At 39.3% G+C, this 19,902-nt stretch overlaps 1 protein-coding gene across 1 annotated transcript; it reads right to left on the bottom strand.

Moving 5' to 3' along the window:
* Positions 1-10,036: 10,036 nt before the first annotated feature.
* On the bottom strand, positions 10,037-17,570 carry LOC147317256 (aquaporin-3-like). The gene is made up of 6 exons (XM_086314031.1): positions 17,388-17,570; positions 13,514-13,640; positions 13,238-13,375; positions 11,608-11,723; positions 11,297-11,514; positions 10,037-11,204 (listed from the first exon to the last, which is right to left on the bottom strand). Exons 1-6 carry the CDS (start codon positions 17,493-17,495, stop codon positions 10,994-10,996), a joined length of 918 nt encoding a protein of 305 aa, XP_086170157.1. The 5' UTR covers positions 17,496-17,570; the 3' UTR covers positions 10,037-10,993.
* Between the last annotated feature and the right edge of the window lie 2,332 nt (positions 17,571-19,902).

The following is a 19,902-nucleotide window of genomic DNA, read 5'->3' on the forward strand; positions in this document are numbered from 1 at the left end:
TTCCAGATGGCTGTAGGCACTTGCTATTGTACCTCCCTCTTTACCTCCTCCGTACATGATTTCTCTGTTTCCATTCTTAAGGAAGGGTCACCACTGAGATCATTTCTGATACAATATTGACGAACAATTTTATGCCTGTCAAACTGTGATATCTTTTTTTTTTCTTTTTTTTTTTTTCCTACATTCAAATCAGAGATGGGAACAAATTATGTGCTGGTAGTAACAAAGTGCCTAAAGATACAAAAACAAATGGTCAGATACAATGACTGGATTAAAAATGAGCAAAAAGACAGCCAATGTCCGAGGAAAAACTTTGAAGACCTTCAGAAAGCCTGGAGAAATATTGCTCATAACAATATAAAAAATTACAAAACTCTCTGTCTCATTAGAGACAAGGTATAAGAAAAAAGGGGTGGTTCAATACTTTTGCAAGTTTAAATTGTTACACTAAATACAATCACATCCAAAAGAAATCTGAAACAGGAATCTGTGTAGTCCTGTGAAAGAACACACTTGATAGGATAGGTAGCCTTTGTCAGTGCGCCCCAGGGTGGCTGTGGCTACAATGTAGCTTGCCATCACCAGTGTGTGAATGTGTGTGTGAATGGGTGGATGACTGGATATGTAAAGTGCTTTGGGGTCCTTAGGGACTAGTAAAGCGCTATATAAATACAGGCCATTTACCATTTACCATGTTTTAGCAAATTCATCCCAGTGTCAGATTTTGCAATGCTTGGAGAAACTGAAAGAAAAAAAGTGTTACATCACATAATTTACAGAATATTAATTATTTTCAGAGAAGAATCTTTTAATTAAAGCTTCTTCTCTGTAAAAAAAAAAAAAAAAAGTTTTGCAGCACAGCAGCAAGTTGCAGCTGATCAAACCACAAGACTGCTGGAACAATTTTCTTTGGACACGTGAAATCAGTACAACATGTCATACTGATAGGCATGGCTGGGTGATGATTTGTATTTGTTTTACAGCCTTTTTACCCCGTCAGACCTGGACACCTTGCAGTCGTTGAGTGAGCTTGGCTGAAACTGGGTCATGCAGCAGGATAATGATCAGAAGCACAGCAGCAAGTCTAAAAACAAAAAACAAAAAACAGAAAATGATGGTGGCTAAGACAAAGTCCAGACCTCATTCCAAATGAAATGCTGTGGTGGGACCTTAGGAGAACTTTGCACAAATGAACACCAGCAAACCTCAGAACTGAACTGAAGCAATGTTGCAAAAACGAATGGGCCAAAATTCCTTCACAATGAGTGAGAGAATGAAAGTCATACAGAAAACAAATACTTCACATTGTTGCTGCCAAAAGTTGTTCTATGAGCTACTGGAATGGGGTGTGTGTAGTTTTTGAGCAGACAGGTACAGTATATAACTATATCTATATAGAGATATGTTCAATGGAGTTTATTGTTATGAGAAAAAAAACCCAAGAAAGTAGAATCGTTAACATTTTTTGATGCTTTCACAATAGAAAAAAAGATTCTCGTGATTTCTTGTATAAATACTTGAGGGAATGCTTGTTAGATGGCAGTGGCTTAAGCCTTCAATTGGATAAATACTTGGGAAAGTAATATGTGGTTTTTTCTAGGTTCTAAGCTTTACGACGATTAGACGTCCCTGCCCAGTGGTGGCTAGTGTTGCTTACTTCCATTAACATAGATATCCATTTACCTAATGCTTATAGGTATTTCACTAGTGTAATTTACCATTTAACTTTGTCTTTTTTAGTTGTATTCCAAAATTTCTAAATTGCTGCTCTTATTTACATTTTAAACAGCATCACAAACTTTTGGAACTGATTCAAAAATACTGCATGGTTATGGCTGACATAAAATATTGTACAATTATGGCTAATTACTGAAAACCACCTATAGAGGGGGTTTGTCTTGTTGCATGCAAACATTGCAGCCAATTTATGGTGCATTTGGTGCAAAGTAAGAATACCGTTGCTCAGTGTAACCATTTGTGTTTTGCAGTGTATACGACAATAAACTTCTTGAATCTTGAAGTTTATAATGACAATAAAAGTTACAGAAAACATGGTATTTTCTTGTGGCACAGAAACTTCCCAGCAGGAGGAGTCGTTCTACAAGACAAAACCAAAGGCTATGTAAAAGTGTTTGTGCAAAGAGACCTGGCTGTTGTTGATCCCTCCTTTTTGATAGATCTGTGTGTAGACCAGACAGTGTCAGGGGAAAAGAATTTGACAAGAGAACAAAGAAACTGAACAATATATAAAACTTCTGTTTTGCAAAAATGCACTCACAAGTTTTCTATGTGCTTTAAATGTACAAATATATCCTTTTTCTTCCATCAGAGAAAGTAAGTCTTGCAGCTCTCCTGCCGTGGTTGTGTTTATCCTAATGACAGAGCACAAAGTTTACTGAACAAAATACAGCAATCCATCCCCTGTTCCAAACCACATCCACATGCCAGATTAAAAATTGGAGGTTATATATATTTTTTTTTTTTCTCTTTTGGTGAAATGTGTCAACAATTTTGCTTCTACAGCTTACAGCTTTTCATGCTTGTATTGGATTGGCCTTAAACCCAACCCAGGGAGGTATTATGAAGCAACTTCAACAAACCCAAGATATTTTTTATCTTTGAAAGATAACAGCCACAGTGCCACTAATCTATGCCAAAAGTGAAGCCAACTCCTTTTAAATATTGATATTGTAGTGGCATAGAAACCGTCTTCTCAGTTGTTGGGTTTTTTGTTTTTGTTTTTTGCTACAGTATATTTTAACAAATCATTTCATCATAAGTAAAGAAAAAACTCTATTATAACTCTTAGAATTTGTTTATGCTGGCATGACTTCTATGTATTGCTACACCAGAAAGACTCAAACAATTCTTTTCGTATCTGAGTCCCACCCTAAAACAGGTCACAGGTAAATCTGTCCAGGTTTTTGTAATATGATTGCATTTATCTAAAAAGGGATTGCCGCTAGGTAATCAATCACTGGCAACAGTAAAACCACAAATTTCTTGCATTAAAAATAATTCAAAAACAAAATATGTGGACTTGAAATAAAAGCATGTGAGAGGATGAAGTAATGATTTCAGATTCACAATTTATTTCAGGTCATTTACAGACATAGTGTAGAAATGATTGTAATAACATTGTCTGGCTACACTGACCTATAGATACACCCTTAATTTAGCATGGCTCATGTGCACACCTTCAAACATCTTTTAGTGAAAGTGTTGACACCGAGTGATTGTCATTTTAAATCCAGTCTGCCCGAGTACTGAGAGAAAACAATGGAAAATGTATCACCGCCTGTGTGCGAAACTGTGTGCAAAGTCTTTATAGGTGGTGGCTGGTGGTGACATGCATGAAAAAGAGGTGTGTGAGAGAGTTAGTCAGCACTTTCAGTACCTGGAGGATTACCAGTTTTCACAGGTTTTATTATATAATTCATTTTTTTACTTGGTTGTTTTGAAGCAATGGAGCTCTTCAAACTTCTGCAATGTAACATATTTGTATTTGTTAGTGCTGGTTGAAAAAACAGAGCACCATCAAAACGGTTGCAATATTTAACACAATACAGGATTTATGGTACCTGGCTTTGGATAAACGATAGATGATTGGTGGAACATAAAACCATTTGCTTTTCATCCCATATTGATTATATCACATCAGACAGTAAAAAAAAGATGACACAACAATTCATGACACCACTGCACATTTAAAAAAAAAAAAGCAGATTATATAAATACTAATGAGCCATTAGACCAGGGGTGGGGAACTCCAGGGCTGGTCAACACACCTGAATCAAATGCTTAGTTCATTACCAGGCCTCTGGAGAACTCCAAAACATGTCGAGGAGGTAATTTGGTAATTTGAATCAGCTGTGTTGGACAGTGTTTCCATACTGTCCACACCAGTTCACCAGTTCATTTCACACCTGTCTATGATTAGAAAATAGGAGACGATTAGAAGGAAGGAACAGAAACAGCTATAAAGAAATGTTCACATGTGGCTTCTTCTTTGAATGACAGACCTTTAACCTGAATTTGTGGTTGGCAAACTGTGTGATTTCTGCAAATGATCCTAAACCCATGTAGTGATTATCGTGACAACACCATGCCTGTTTTTGATGCAATACAATCTGAGGGACGGAGGATCATGTATTGATTTAGATTTCTCATATTCTTGGTAACTTTTGATATATTTACAGTAGATAATGAACTAAAACTTGTCAGAATTTTTCCATGGTGGAACATTATGTTTTTTAGATGCCATTATTGAACCTCCGCCTAAGATGTTCATGACCTAGTCTTGCTAACCTGTTGCCAATTATCCTAGTTAGTTGCAAAATCTCTCTCCAGATATTTCTATTTAGTACCATTTACTTATCGAGTCTTTTTTCTTACCCCCATCCCAACCTTTCTGAGACAGGCTGTTCCCATTAAGTTACAAAGGAGCTAATATTTTCTAATTGAATAGTAAAATGTCTCATTTAATATAAATGTAAACATTTTAAACATAAATTTGCTTTCTGTGTTTTATTGTGACTAATTCATGGTTGTATGATATTTGTGAATCATTGCATTTTATTTCTATTTGCATTTTACACATCATCCCAACATTTTTTGCAGATTTAAAACTGGATATTCCAAATACATAGACACACTACACACACACACATTGTTCACTTTGATACTAATTGTGATTTACAGGCAAAACACAAGGCTTCAAATATTTTAAGATTACACACTGAAATACTGCTGAGTTTTAAATGTGCTTTGTGCTGCATTTTAGGTATCTGGGTTATTGCATTTTCCATAGCCTTTAAATATTCTGTTGTTGATGATCATGTGGAGAAATAAATCACTGAATCACAGGTTAGCCTTGGCCAAAGTATTGAAGTACTATAACCTCTGGAGCTTTAGGGTATATAGCATTTATCACACATGGCCTGCACATGGTACCAACATGTTCCATACTACGCATAGCAAAACAGACCATAAGTGTCTGTTCATGTGTGAAAACATTTTTATTGCTCAAACATAGAGTGCAAGTTCTTTGAACTTACCCGGGGAATTCATATAGTGTTCTTACTTTGTTTACTTCTTCTTTGCTTTAATCCATACTGACAGACATTATGATATTAGGTTAAAACATCTGTGTATTTGTCAATGTCTCTGATATCTGTATTTCATCTTTCCTGTGAAAAAATGTTGTCTAGCTGGTAAGTCTAGCCAGCTGCAAATGCTTTGATAAAACTCCAGCATGAGCAAATAGTGTGGCTTAAAGGATATAATGGGGATTCAATAGGTACATTCGGTACCAAACCATGTAATAATGAATGAATATACTTGGTATGTGAAATGTTATATTGAAAGTATTATATTGTTTTAGCATGAAAACATTCTGTTTTGGGTAGAAGGGTTCCTTCTTTAACTCGAGCTTTCACTGGCGGTAGATGTAATACTAAAAGCTTATGTGTCTCACCTCTATGATTACTCCAAAACTTCTTGTAAGGTAGAAGACCTGCTAGAACAAGCAGCATTTTTATGGCCAGTAAAAGCAGGTTGTTTTTTTTTCATGGACAAATAAATGTGATCTTTTGCTTGGATTCATTTGGTGACGCTGAAGATGTATAAAAGTTTTTATACTTGATTTGTATCCACTGCTAAGAATTGTGGCAACTAGAAAACCTCACGAGCACCTCTTCAAATCTAAGGGACGGTAACATTTAATGTTTAAATGTTTTCATTTTTAAGTTTCAGAGCTATGATGTCCAGCTATCATTTTAAGAAGAAAGAGCAGCATTGAGAGCGCACTCAGTGTTCTGATAATAAAATTGCAATGTTTATTTTACCAGTGTTTCCTAGATCACTAGATTAATGATTTTCTGCTGGATTAATCTCATCTTTTTGCCACAGTTATAGACTTTTGTATATACACTACCAGTCAAAGGTTTTAGAACACCCCAATTTTTCCAGTCTTTTTTTAATTGAAAATTCTGCAGATTAATGTCTCTAATGAAAGCATGATACAAATAAGCAATTGGAGTTAAAAAAAAAAAAAAGAAATTGCTGAATCAATTTATAGACCAAAATGTATTCTAAACTTTTGACAGATCAAAGTAGCCACCTTTGGCAGAAATAACAGCTGAACACACCCGTGGCTTTCGTTCTACAATAGAAATCAAATATTCTTCAGAAAGTTCTTCCGACATGTGTTGCAGAAGTTCCCATAAACGTGTGGCACTTGTAGGTTGCTTTGCTTTCACTCTTCTGTCCATTTCATCCTAAACCAGCTCGATGGGGTTTAAGTCTGGAGACTGTGCTAGACACTCCATCTTTTCAAACTTACCATCTTGTTCTCTTTTCCTGAGGTAATTCTGGCTTAGCTTGGACTTTGGGTCATTATCTTGCTTTAGGATGAACCTCTGACCAAGTAGGTGCATACCAGAGGGTATTGCATGGCAATGCAGAATGCCGCAGTAGCCATTTTGGTTCAGGGTGCCTCTGACTCTGTACAAGACAATGACCCTGAATCCAGCAAAACAGCCCCAAACCATCACACTCGTCCTGTCAAACCTGCAACTTAAAGTCTTCTCCTCACAGTTGAACCTGAGACTTGTTTACTATGACCACTATTAAACTGTGCTTGAAAGTGTTGCCCTGTGAGCCACCTATCACGCAAGCTGTTAACTCTCAGAAACTTGTCCTCTGATTCAGTTGTGGCTTTGTATTATCAGTTGTGGCTTCCTGTCAGAGTTTGGACCAGTTTCTGAGTGCCTTTGATGGTGAAGGAAATTGTACTGACACCTTGAATTTGGCAGTTTCTCTTTAGGAAAGACCTACATTTTTAAGTGTTATGATGGTGTGTCTCTCTTCCATTGTTACTTGCCTCTTTCCTGCAATACAATACTGTTCACCTGATGCTCACAAGGGTATGGTACCACAGTCTGTTCCAACACTGCTTTTGTGCAGACAAGAGGGGGTTGTAAGTAATCCAGAAAAGTTGGAACACCTGTAGGAATTAGTAGCGCCAGCTTTCAAGGTTCGATCAACCATTGCTGCAGAACAGCTTTAAATTGTTAACCCATTTTGTGTTCCCTGTAAAAGGTCTTTTGTATAGTTTGGACATGTACAGAATTTTTCACTTTTAACGTTACTTTTTTTTAAACCTCTGGCAGTTCACCACTTCCCTTTGTACCATTTCAAGCTATTCACTGGACTTAAACAAGTTGAATTGTAATAAATAACTGGAAAAAATTGGGGCATGTAGTGTACATTTTATCAAAGTCTCTGGTGTAGATCGCCCTCCTAGGGATTAGTTTGTGTTGAAGAAGAGTCATGTGATGCATGAAAGGCACCTTATGAGCGCAAAGAGTGTCTGAAACGGAAAAAGCAACATAAGAAAGCTGATAACGGCTGTTGTCATAATAGTTATTTCCAACTGTGAAGCCAGCTAATGCAGAACCCCCCCCCCAAAAAAAAAACAGGCCGACTCAATAAAATTCAGATGTTAACATCTGTCATTAAGACAGAAAAAAGAAAAAGGTATAAACCTATCCATTTGAAAATATAGGCTGTTTTCAGGAAGGAAAAACTCCCTTTTAACAGGAAGAAACCTCTGGCAGAACCAGGCTCAGGAAGGGGCGGGCCATCTGCCACGACTCGTTGAGGTGAGAGAAGGAAAACAGGAGAAAGACATGCTGTGGAAGGGAGTCAGAGATTAATAACAAGTATGATTCAATGCAGAGAGGTCTGTTAAGACATAGTGAGTGAGAAAGGTGACTGAAAAAGAAAATTCAATGCATCACGGGCATCCCCCAGCAGCCTACACCTATTGCAGCATAACTAAAGGAGGATTCAGGGTCACCTGATCCAGCCCTAACTAAAGAGCAAAGTGCTCTAATGGGGTTATGTGGTACTATAAGGTCATTAAGATAAGATGGGGCATGATTATTTAAGACGTTGTACAGTGTTATTACAAAAGTATGAGCACCCTTGATAATTTTCATGATTTTCCTTCATAAATCATCGGTTGTTTGGATCAGCAATTTCATTTAAATATACCATATAGCAGATGAACACAATGATATTTGAGAAGTGTAACGATTTGACAGGTTTGATGGTTTCATGGATAGCCTGCTTTAAGTCACACCATAGATTTTCAATAATATTCAGGTCTGGGGACTGAGACGGCCATTCCAGAATGTTGTACTTGTTCCTCTGCATGAATGCCTTAGTAGATTTTGAGCAGTGTTTAGGGTCATTGTCTTATTGAAATATCCAGCCATGGCGCAACTTCAACTTTGTCACTGATTCTTGAACATTGTTCTCAAGAATCTGCTGATATCAACTGGAATCCATGCGACCCTCAACTTTAACAAGATTCCCAGTACCTGCACTGGGCACACAGCCCCACAGCATGATGGAACCGCCACCACATTTTACTGTGGGCAGCAAGTGTTTCTCTTGGAAAGCTGTGTTCTGTTTCCACCACGTGTATGGCCTCGTGTTATGCCCAAATAACTCTAGTTTCATCAGTCCACAGCACCTTATTCCAAAATGAAGCTTGTGCAAATGTGCTTTAGCATACCTCAAGCGACTCTGTGGCATGTGTGCAGAAAAGGCTTCTTCTGCATTACTCTCCCGTACAGAATCTCCTTGTGCAAAGTGCGCTGAATAGTTTAACGATGCCCAGTGACACCATCTGCAGGAAGATGATGTTGCAGGTCTTTGGAGCTGGTGTGTGGGTTGACTATGACTGTTCTCATCATCATTTGCCTCTGCTTATCTAAGATTTAGGCCTTAGAACCGTCCCTGTGGTCTTCCATTTCCTCACTATGTTGCTCACAGAATTAAGAAGCAGAAAATCAGAGTTCATCTGGGTCTTTATGTCTTTACGACATTCCTGCAGTTTAACTAATTGGTGTGTGTTATCTGTCTTCATCGTAAGATAAAGTTGAGTGTAAACTGCATAGCAGTGAAAATGTATGCTATGCCTTCTAATGATGCTGCCTAAGGGAAGCATGTATAATGTAAACAGAACTGGTCCTAGCACTGAACCCTGTGGAACTCCATAATTAACCTTAGTGAGTGAAGAGAGAAAATACAATCCTAAAGGCAGAAAAAGCACAAACAAGTACAAATTCTGCTGGTTGAGCAGCGACTGAGTTTGATTCCCTAACCCGGGCCTTAAATATTTTAATGTATATGGGTTGTGTGTCTGAGGTGGGGTTCATTTTGAACTGTTTTTATTTTATCAAGTATTGTTTAACTTTTGTAGTTTTTGTTAAGGAACGGTTGTTAGGTAAATTGTGAAAGGATTTTGTTAATATTAAGTTTAACGTATAATTTATCCTTTTTTTGTGTATAAACCTGCTGATTTCGTCCCTTTTGCTTCCAGGCTGAGAGCTGAAGGTGGTGGAGGGTTTCCCAGCTGACTTTTATTATGTGCTGTGTGTGTGGTTGGTGCCAGATTCTCTTCGCAGTTGAGTGCATGCTCACAAGTGTCTGGGGTGATCTATTTATCTTTTTTATTTGTTGAAATCGTCTCCCCGTCAAGTTGACCATCCTCAGTTCTGAACACCAACCCCCATTCCCGTTATGGTTGAATGTGTAGAGTTTTAAAAAAAAGTTTTCTTTGAGTAACGAAGTATAACTTTTAATTGTGAAATCACATCTCCTGCCTCATATTAGTGGAACAAACCTGTGTACCTTACTGGTGTTAGTACTTATTTCTTTGGGTGAAATTCCAAAGGTGGCGTTGTTGGTAGCCCTAGCTATAGTGAAAACAGTGAGTATGAAGGGCAAAGTACTGAATTACTCTTTTATACATTGCTCCCACAATTGTTCATTATTGTAAGATATATATTTAGTTTGTCAGAAGGGGATAGGCGCAAGCTAGTCTGTCTGAGAAGTGAACCTTTATGTGTCACTTTAGCTTATTTTTATGACAATGTTTTGTACTTTTTATCTCATGTAATCAGAGTACAGTCACGTTCAGAAATGAGAAGCACTTCTGACAAACAGGAAAAAGGAATATCAGGAGAGTAACATGAACCACACTTACGTTATGCAAAAACAAAAAGGAGAACTTTACTGCAATCATTCAAAAGCATTTCCCCTCAACCTACATACAAAATTTAAAGAGTCACTGTCCAGTCTGGCACCTAGTAAAGGACAAAAAGGATATAAAAAACACACTCATCAATAGACACCGATGAACGTAGGCAATATGTTTCTATGAAATAAGACTTTTTTTCACACTAGTTTCAAGCATGGAAATGGAATTTAATATCTTTAAATAACATTTATTTAGAAAATTTGGTCAAAAATGAAACACGTGTGGATATAAGAAAGAAGCAGATTTAGTTACTTCAAGATTGTCTTTGTAAAGGGTAGAAAGATTATATCCCTATAACCCTCGCTACAATCTCTCTACCCAAGATAACAGAGGCAACAGTTTGCACAGGTATGATAATGTCACTGAGTGGCGCCTACATTAAGTGAAATGTACTACTTTCATTATATAGACAAGATAGACAAATGTTTGAACATGCTTATGTTTGATTGTTTTAATATCCCACTGAAATGGGCTGAGAAAAGCACAGAACAGGATTTTTAAAAATATTTTAATCTAACTAAGTATATACAGAATATAAAGTATGTAAAAAACTCCATAAAAAGATTATCTAAAATTAAATTGGTGTAAAGCATACAATACTGTTAAGTCTGGTGTTGTAGATACTAAAATCTGAAAGTTCATGTCATAAAAGAATTAATGTAATTCTTTGCTTCTGAATTCATATTTAAATTCACACAGTCAGTCTCTAAACTATGACACATAAACATGCAACTGTACAGAAGGTAACCTGACATCTATCTGGGGAGAAGTCCCAACAGAAACAATTGTTTGAGAACAATAGCTGTGTCAGGAAGTAAGTGAGGGTGGGATACTATGTATTTAGTGCATGTTTTTTTTAAGTGACATCTCTCTAACGGACTAACACTCATTTCTTTCTTTCACAGCCTCTCTGGAGTTGTCTTTGGAAGTCACATTGGTGAGTCGGACAGTCTCCTGCTCTGTGCTCTCTTTCCTGTCACGTACTTCCCCTTCCATGTGGAAACCAACCATCAGCTGGTATATCATTACACCAATGAAGGTACCGAGGAATGGAGCAAAAACAGGGACCAGGAACCAGCCTTGTCTAACCCTGGACAGAGACAGAATAAGAGTTAGTAAGTGTTAGTAGGGATCACTGTAAAGGCAATGTGAAGGAAAAGTAGTTCAAATCTGTCCACTGACGTGAAAACCTCACTCCCCCAACCAGCTATAGCGGTGAAAAGACGTGGTCCGAGGTCTCTGGCAGGATTCACTGCATAGCCAGAATTAAAGCCCATAGACAATCCAATGACCAGAACCACAAATCCCACAGTGAAGGCCTCCAGCCCTTGGGGGATAGGGTTGTTGTGAGGATCCACAATGGCCAGAATGCAAACTATCAGTGCTGCTGTGCCAATAATCTGTGTGGTAAAAATGAAATGTAAGAGGGAATCCCATCTATATTCTGTTCTTAAAATTTGTGTATAAAACCAGTTTGCATTTCAAAAGACTACCTGATCAAAGAAACCGTTGACAAGGGTGAGATGGTTTCCAGGATAAGTAGCAAAGATGCCAGCTGTGGCATCAGGTCCAGTCACATTAAAACTTGCAGGATGGTCCCACAGGGCATCTAATGGGATCCAAATAATAAGATGTTTTTTTTTTTAATTATTGCTGTTGTTGCTGCTTAAATAATAAGATATGATAATTATATACACTCAACAAAAATATAAACGCAACACCTTTGTTACTGCTCCCATTCCCCATGGGATGGACGTAGAGACCTAAAATTCATTCCAGATACACAATATAACCATCCCTCCCAAACAGTGGTCACAAATCAGTCCAAATGTGTGGTAGTGGGCACATCTGCCATATTGAGATAATCCATCCCACCTCACAGGTGTGCCACATCAGGATGCTGATCTGACATCATGAGTAGTGCACAGGTGTACCTCAGACTGCCCACAACAAAAGGCCACCCTGGAATGTGCAGTTTTTTGCGCTATTGGGGGTCTGGGGACCCAGAACCGGTCAGTATCTGGTGTGACCACCATTTGCCTCATGCAGTGCAACACATCGTCGCATGGAGTCTATCAGATTGTCAATTGTGGCCTGTGGAATGTTGGTCCACTCCACTTCAATGGCTGTGCGAGGTTGTTGGATATTCGTGGGAACTGGTACACGCTGTCGTATACGCCGGTCAAGCACATCCCGAACATGCTCAATGGGTGACATGTCCGGTGAGTATGCTGGCCATGCAAGAACTGGGACATTCTCAGCTGCCATCTGCCCTGAACAATGTGAACCATGATTCATCCGTGAAGCGCACACCTCTCCAACGTGCCAGACGCCATCGAATGTGAGCATTAGCCCACACAAGTCTGTTACGGCGACGAGCTGGAGTCAGGTCAAGACCCCGATGAGGACGACGGGCATGCAGTTGAGCGTCCCTGAGACGGTTTCTGACAGTTTGTGCAGAAATTGTTTGGTTGTGCAAACCAATTGTTCCAGCAGCTGTCTGGGTGGCTGGTCTCAGACGATCTTGGAGGTGAACCTGCTGGATGTGGAGGTCCTGGGCTGGTGTGGTTACACGAGGTCTGCGGTTGTGAGGCCGGTTGGATGTGCTGCCATATTCTCTGAAACGCCTGTGGAGACGGCTTATGGTTGAGAAATGAACATTCAATGCACGGGCGACAGATCTGGTTGACATTCCTGCTGTCAGCATGCCAATTGCACGCTCCCTCATTGCTTGTGGCATCTGTGGCATTTTGCTGTGAGACAAAACTGCACATTCCAGGGTGGCCTTTTGTTGTGGGCAGTCTGAGGTACACCTGTGCACTACTCATGATGTCAGATCAGCATCCTGATGTGGCACACCTGTGAGGTGGGATGGATTATCTCAATATGGCAGATGTGCCCACTACCACACATTTGGACTGATTTGTGACCACTGTTTGGGAGGGATGGTTATATTGTGTATCTGGAATGAATTTTAGGTCTCTACGTCCATCCCATGGGGAATGGGAGCAAAAACAAAAGTGTTGCGTTTATATTTTTGTTGAGTGTATATATATATTGTATATTTATCTAATAATTATATAATAAGATAATTCTGACTCATCACTAGAAGTCTTCACTTACCATAGTACATGCCAAAAATAATAGCAGCACCAAAGAAAGCACCAATTGTCTGAAAGAGGAAGTACATGGGAAACTTTCTCCAGCGCTCTCTTCCAAGCAGACACAAGGCAAAAGTTACTGCTGGGTTGAGATGGCCGCCTGCAAATGCAGATGTTGACATTATGTCAGTGTGTGCAGTCCATAATCACACAAAATCACAGCCTTGCCTAAAGTAAAACAAAAAAAGCTCTAAATACATGTTACATAACATAAACATCAATAAATCAGTTTGCTTACCTGATATTTGGCCACAGACCAAGATGCCTAACGTAGCAGCAAAGCCGAAGGCAAAGTTGACAGTAAGGAACATACCATGGGAACCACCGCTCAACACCAACTGGGCCACAGAACCGCAGCCAAACATCTGGAGAGAGAGCAGAGAAATCAAGTTCAATTGGGTCCCAATAAATGAATACACTAGTTTTTGGTTGTTTCTCTTGTAGAACAGTTAATATAATGAAAAATTCAATGTGTGTTTTTGTTTAAATGGGTCTATTTAAATTTGACTAAATGTTTTCTGTCCGTTTGTTGCATTGACTTTTGTTTGAAATGAAGAAAACCTTTCCAATTGCTCTGAGAAATGCATTCTGCATATCAAGACTTTACAAAGTTTTGTGTACGACATCAACCATACTCAGCATCTCACAATATAAGTATTGTACATTAGAGGCCCTGTTAGTCAGTCAAGGTGAGATTAAAGAATGTGATCATTATTTGTGAGACCTGTAAAACAAAAACCCACTGAATGAGACCTGCTCTGAATGAAATCCATTGTTTTAACAAGGGCAGGCAGGAGAAGACTACACTACATGTACAGAAAGGTCAGTATGTTGACCTTGATCGGAGGGGAACTGTCATTATTCCCAAGTGATTTATCCAAGAAGGGGGAAAAACAAGTCCTAATCCACTTGGAAAGAGGATAAAGATGGTTTGGGAACATTTTTCTTTATCAACAGCACCAGGGTGAGGTGTTCCGGGCACGTCCCACCGGGAGGAGGCCCTGGGGCAGACCAAGGACGCACTGGAGAGATTATATCCCTCAGATGGCCAGGGAACGCCTTGATGTTCCCCTGGATAAGCTGGACGAGGTGGCTGGGGAGAGGGAGTTCTTGCCCCTCCGCTTAGGCTGGTGCCCCTTGCGACCTGGCCCCAGATAAGTGGAAGAAGATGGATGGATGGCTGGATGGAACAGCACCAAACAGGATATGTCAAACTGTGTGTTCAGAGTACCTCGTGATTATATTTGTGCATATATCCATGAGTGTTCTTTGGATGTGCTTGTAAGTGTAGTATGTAAGCGTCCATGCTTAGGCTTCTGTGCTCTAAGCCCCATGAAGAGGATTCTTTTCACTGAGATCAGATGACGTTGAGGTTAGTCTGAGGGAACCGCCTTTAGAGGGACTGGCGCCTGAGGAGTGCTCATTATCACTGTGCTCAGTGTAAACTCTCCTCCTACGATGAGACCAGCCGTTGCTGGAAAAATAGGATATAGCTGAGTCTTATGCTAGAATTGTGCTTAGCTGTTTTATTTTTAGGAGTGTGAACAAAGTCTTTTTGATACTTCTTAATGTCATAGGCACTGGATTACAAATGATCAGCCATTAGCTTGTGAGTGTCCATTTCCTGATTTAGATCGCATTCCACCAGAAAGGTCTCATTTAAATCTGATACTAAATTTGGACACAGGGAGAGCTACTTCCAGCTTGCAGAAGCACTTCTAGAAGTGCTCATATTCAGTGATTCTGTGCTCTTTTCACAAATTACAGTTACTTCATATGTTTCTGTCATAATGTAGCTTAACTGCAACCCAGCAACAAACATTCAAGTTGCCGATTCAGCATTTCATACATCTATAGTGCCAAATGTTAGCACAGTCAGGGAGCTTATAAAAGAACTGCAGAGCAGTCAGCCAACTGAAACAGACACTTAGGATTTGTCTGGGAGTGAGAGGCCTGAAACCGGTCTCTGTGGGATCTTTTTAAAATCAGGATGAAGAGCCTTAGAGGAATTCCAACAGCTACTCTCCAGATGAAAGCAGACTGCTTTTGAAGTGGAAAATGGATTCCACCTTCACATGGGTTTAGCACACCAGTGGCAACCAAAGACACAATCTGCTGCTGATGCTGCTGCTGCTAAATGGCTTCCAAGGTCAAAGCCAGTTTAGACTCAGTGATGAGGCATTTAAGCACGCTATACTAACAGAAAAGTTACTCAGTCAGTTCATGACATATTTTAAATGCCTTTGACTAGAACTAATTTTTTCCATATGCAATGGTCAATTTGTGAGCAAATCTACCATGAATTTCAGACAATATTAAAACACGCACGGCTGCACACACCCAGTGAGCATGAGTTCATCTGGAGGCATTGAAAATCACAAACAAAAATTAAGAAGAAAGAGGAATTTTTACGCAAGATATTATTGCATAAGAAAAATGTGGCACCTATTATTCTGTCACTGAACGTGTCCTGATGAATAACTTCACCACACCTTTGTGTACTATCAGTAGTCACACCAAGAGTTACACCATTACAGGTCAAATATTTCTAATTTCCCATAATGATTTAACATAGATCAATCCAAAGTGCTCAAAACAAATGTAGATCATCAGTAGATCATCAGTCGGTGGTTGCTGGAGTACTTTTCTATGCTGTGGTGTGCTGGGGGAGCAGCACAGCAAACAGGGACTCATCCAGGCTGGAGAAACTGATCAGGAGGGCTAGCTCTGTGGTCGGCATGAAGCTGGACACTCTGGTGACAGTGGCAGAGAAAAGGACATTAAAGAAACTGATGGACATTATGGACAATGCTGGGCATCCTCTGCACACGGCCATAAACAATCAGAAGAGTCTGTTCAGTGACAGGTTGCTTCTCCCCAAGACAAGAACTAACAGACTTAAAAACTCCTTTGTCCCACACGCCATCAGACTGTTTAACTCCTCTCTGGAGGGGAGAGGGAGGGGAAACAGGAGGACAAAGGAGGGGGGAACAACTAAGCTGCAGTGCCTCTGCACCTCACTGTACAATACCTTGTGCAATACTTTTTGTAAATAGTCAACAGTGCAATAGACTCAATACTTGAAATGTGCAATTCACTTGTATTTTTATTTTTTATTCCTATTTATTCTATTTATCCCCTTTGTATATTTTATTTATATTTGTCTCTGTATTTATATATATGTGTGTGTGTGTGTGTGTGTGTGTGTGTGTGTGTGTGTGTGTGTGTGTGTGTGTGTGTGTGTGTGTGTGTGTATATATATATATATATATAACAGTTCTGTAACTGTAACTTCGGTCGTTGCTGTGCTTTTTTTGGAAGTCGAATTTCCCAGAGGAACCCACCCGAGGGATTAATAAAGTTCTATCTTATCTTATCTTATCTTATCTTATCTTCTTATATGTACATACACGGGATATTTTAATCAGGGGTAGCCTGCTTCTGTGAGTTTATTATCAGGTTATTATCAGGTTTACAGATCACATTGTGCTGCAAGATTAATCATGTTTAGTCATTAAAAGAATACGCTGCCTGCTAGAATTTAAATTATTAACTGTAAAATCCATTTTATTCTTGGCGTCATTTCAAAATAAACAACTTTTAATGGTATACTCTGGAGTCTATATTTCTACAGTATATCTATATATTTCAGTTAGCAAGCAAAAGTTGTCCACCTCACAGTTATTGTTTTGATGCCTATTTTAACCTTTATGTTTGAGACAATGCAAGATAAAATTCTATTTCATCTTTTGTCGGCCTCTGTCTTTAATACTGATACTGAAAACAAAAACAACAATAACAAATGTGCTGTTCCTCATACTGAATTATCATCATTACTTTGCATGTATTAACTTCCATGTTCATGTGCACATATATAACTCCTTTTTATGTGAAGAAAGGGTGAGGTTGCGCCTCTGGGATCCTACACACAAACACACACACACATATATATGTATATAACAGGTGAGCAGGGGTTATTCATAATAGATAGCATTATTTAAAGGATGAATATTGTTTTAATGTTGTGTTGAGATTATACATGAATTCCATGCATACACGCACAGACACAGGTGCACACATTCTTACGCTTCCACACACAAACATGCACTTACCACAAGGATGAGAGTGCCAAGACACTCTGCCAGGGCTTGACGAAGCAGCAGGTTGCGGATCTGGAAGAAGCGGGACAGTTTATCCAGATAATGCTTTTGCCAGCCCATGTCTTCTTGTCACAGGTTGAAGAGACTGTGAGAAATGACACAAACACACACACACACACACAGTTGGTAGAATTTCCTGAGTGCCTGTGAAGCTGAGAGGACTGAGTTCCTCTTTTATAGCCAATGGTCTCGGATGGCCATTCTGAGCTTGGACCCACCCCTCTATACCCCGCCTCTGTGCTAGCTTGGTTTTGTCACTGACCTGTTCACTCCCTCACCACCTGTCACGCACAAACACCCATACACACACACACACACTCTGTACACCTTTTTTTCTTCCTCAGGACATTTTTGCATTGTAAGGTAAATACTTTATTATTACCTTTACCCTCCTTTACAACCAAAAATAGTCTAACCAAATAAAATGAAGTTATATATTTAAACTTAAATGTATGTTTAAGTTTACTGATGATGCTTGTTCTCTGTCCCTCAGAATTGGGATTAGAAGTACTCACTGTATGAAAAATAAGATATAATTATATATTTACTAATACACAGGTATCCTGGGTTTTTTGTTTGATTAAAAAAAGCAAATGTTGGAAAGAATTCCTATTTCCACTCATTGGGAAACAACAAGTGGAAGCAAATCCAAACTTACCTGGTTGCCACAAGAGCCATATAGCATATGGAATGCTATATATATATATATACACATCTTGACAAATGAATCTCCATTATTTTCAAAGCAGTATATTCTGAACCCTAGAGTTCCAGAGTTATCGGAGCACACATACAAATACACACACATGTGTAATTCATGCTGTTTGCCACCAGTACTGGATCATTCCCAGCTAATCACACACATCTTCTCTTCTACTCTTTCTGTCACCTTATTTTGTCTGTCCTTTTCTTATGTTCCTCTTCTGAAACTTCATCACCATACATTATGTCTCCTTTGTCTGGTTAGAAATGTGAGAACATGTGCTCTGTAAGGCCTCAGCTATGCTGGTATCAATAGGAATCTGGATCCCATTCTAAAATACTCCTGTTTTTGTCTGTGTGTGTTGTTGATGTTGCCAGTTTTTGCATGATAGTGGAGTCCATCAGCTGGAATTTACCCAAGGACTGCTAAACAAATGTGCACACGTTTATAGACACATAAAACTGCTTATTTAAAATGTCAACTTATGAAAACAATTCCACTTTCAGGCATACAGAAAACTTTTTCTCCATAATTTATGGAGATGTTATTGTGTAAAAGGCAATCTGAGTCATTGCCAGCCAGATATGGTAAATGGCCTGTATTTGTATAGCGCTTTTCTAGTCCCTAAGGACCCCAAAGCACTTTACACAACCTGTCATCCACACATTCACACACACATTCACACACTGGTGATGGCAAGCTACAATGTAGCCACAGCCACCCTGGGGCGCACTGACAGAGGCGAGGCTGCCGGACACTGGCGCCACCGGGCCCTCTGACCACCACCAGTAGGCAACGGGTGAAGTGTCTTGCCCAAGGACACAACGACCGAGACTGTCCAAGCCGGGGCTCGAACCGGCAACCTTCCGATTACAAGGCGAACTCCCAACTCTTGAGCCACGATCGCCTCATGTCGCCAATATGTCAACTCGAACATGGTTAAGTCACGTGCAACATTTTACAAGGAACCTTTTTTTGAATAGGAGTAGGCGTCCCCTGAGGAGATTACTGAGGAGAATGCTTCCTAAACCAACTTTGGGGAAAGCAGGATTCTAAAATGGTAGAATTTGATGTAAATTATATGAAGGGAAATTGAAGATTAGCAGGGGGGACTAGATGATTCAGCAGAGAAATTTCTCATTACATTGATATTGACTGGTGTTATTTCTTCTTGTTCTTGTATGTCCCCCTTTTCCACCTGCGTTTTCTACACACATCCACATAGTTTGCTCAAAAACTGTTAATTTTGCTAACAATTAAATGTTATTTGGAGGCTAAAAGAACATCATTTTTGTATGTATTCAGTTCTCAGCTCAAACACAATTTTGAAAGACAGTGGAGCTGCATTTTTCAGCCATGTGGTTTTATCTAACTTTTCCTGGAAGAGTTTGGCTCAGAAACTGGACAGTTAGTGCGAAAGTGAAAAAATGGGGATACCCACAAGAATTTAAGTCCTCTTTTGACATCCTTACAATTAAAACTCTAGTATGATGAGCAGGAGAAAAGGCACAGAAACTGCCAAGAAATACACAGCCTTTGTCCTGAGTCTTCCCCCCTCACTGTTTATAGGCCCACCAAAAAGAAAATAAGTCGCAGATTTTGGCTGAAAAGGTAGCTCCTTGTACCTTTGGACTCTATTGTATGATTTTTTTTCATGCTGTTCATACTACTCAATTCATCTGACTTCAAAACACTTAAAATATTCTTCTGTCTTCACTTTTCTAAAGCCTGAAAACAGGAGCCCAGAGTGAGTGCAGATGTGGC

Source organism: Aulonocara sp. 'chitande type north' Nkhata Bay, linkage group LG12 (assembly GCF_057382095.1).
Source record: "Aulonocara sp. 'chitande type north' Nkhata Bay isolate Kocher_YH1m ecotype deep benthic linkage group LG12, A_spYH_male_GT1.1, whole genome shotgun sequence".
NCBI lineage: Eukaryota > Metazoa > Chordata > Actinopteri > Cichliformes > Cichlidae > Aulonocara > Aulonocara sp. 'chitande type north' Nkhata Bay.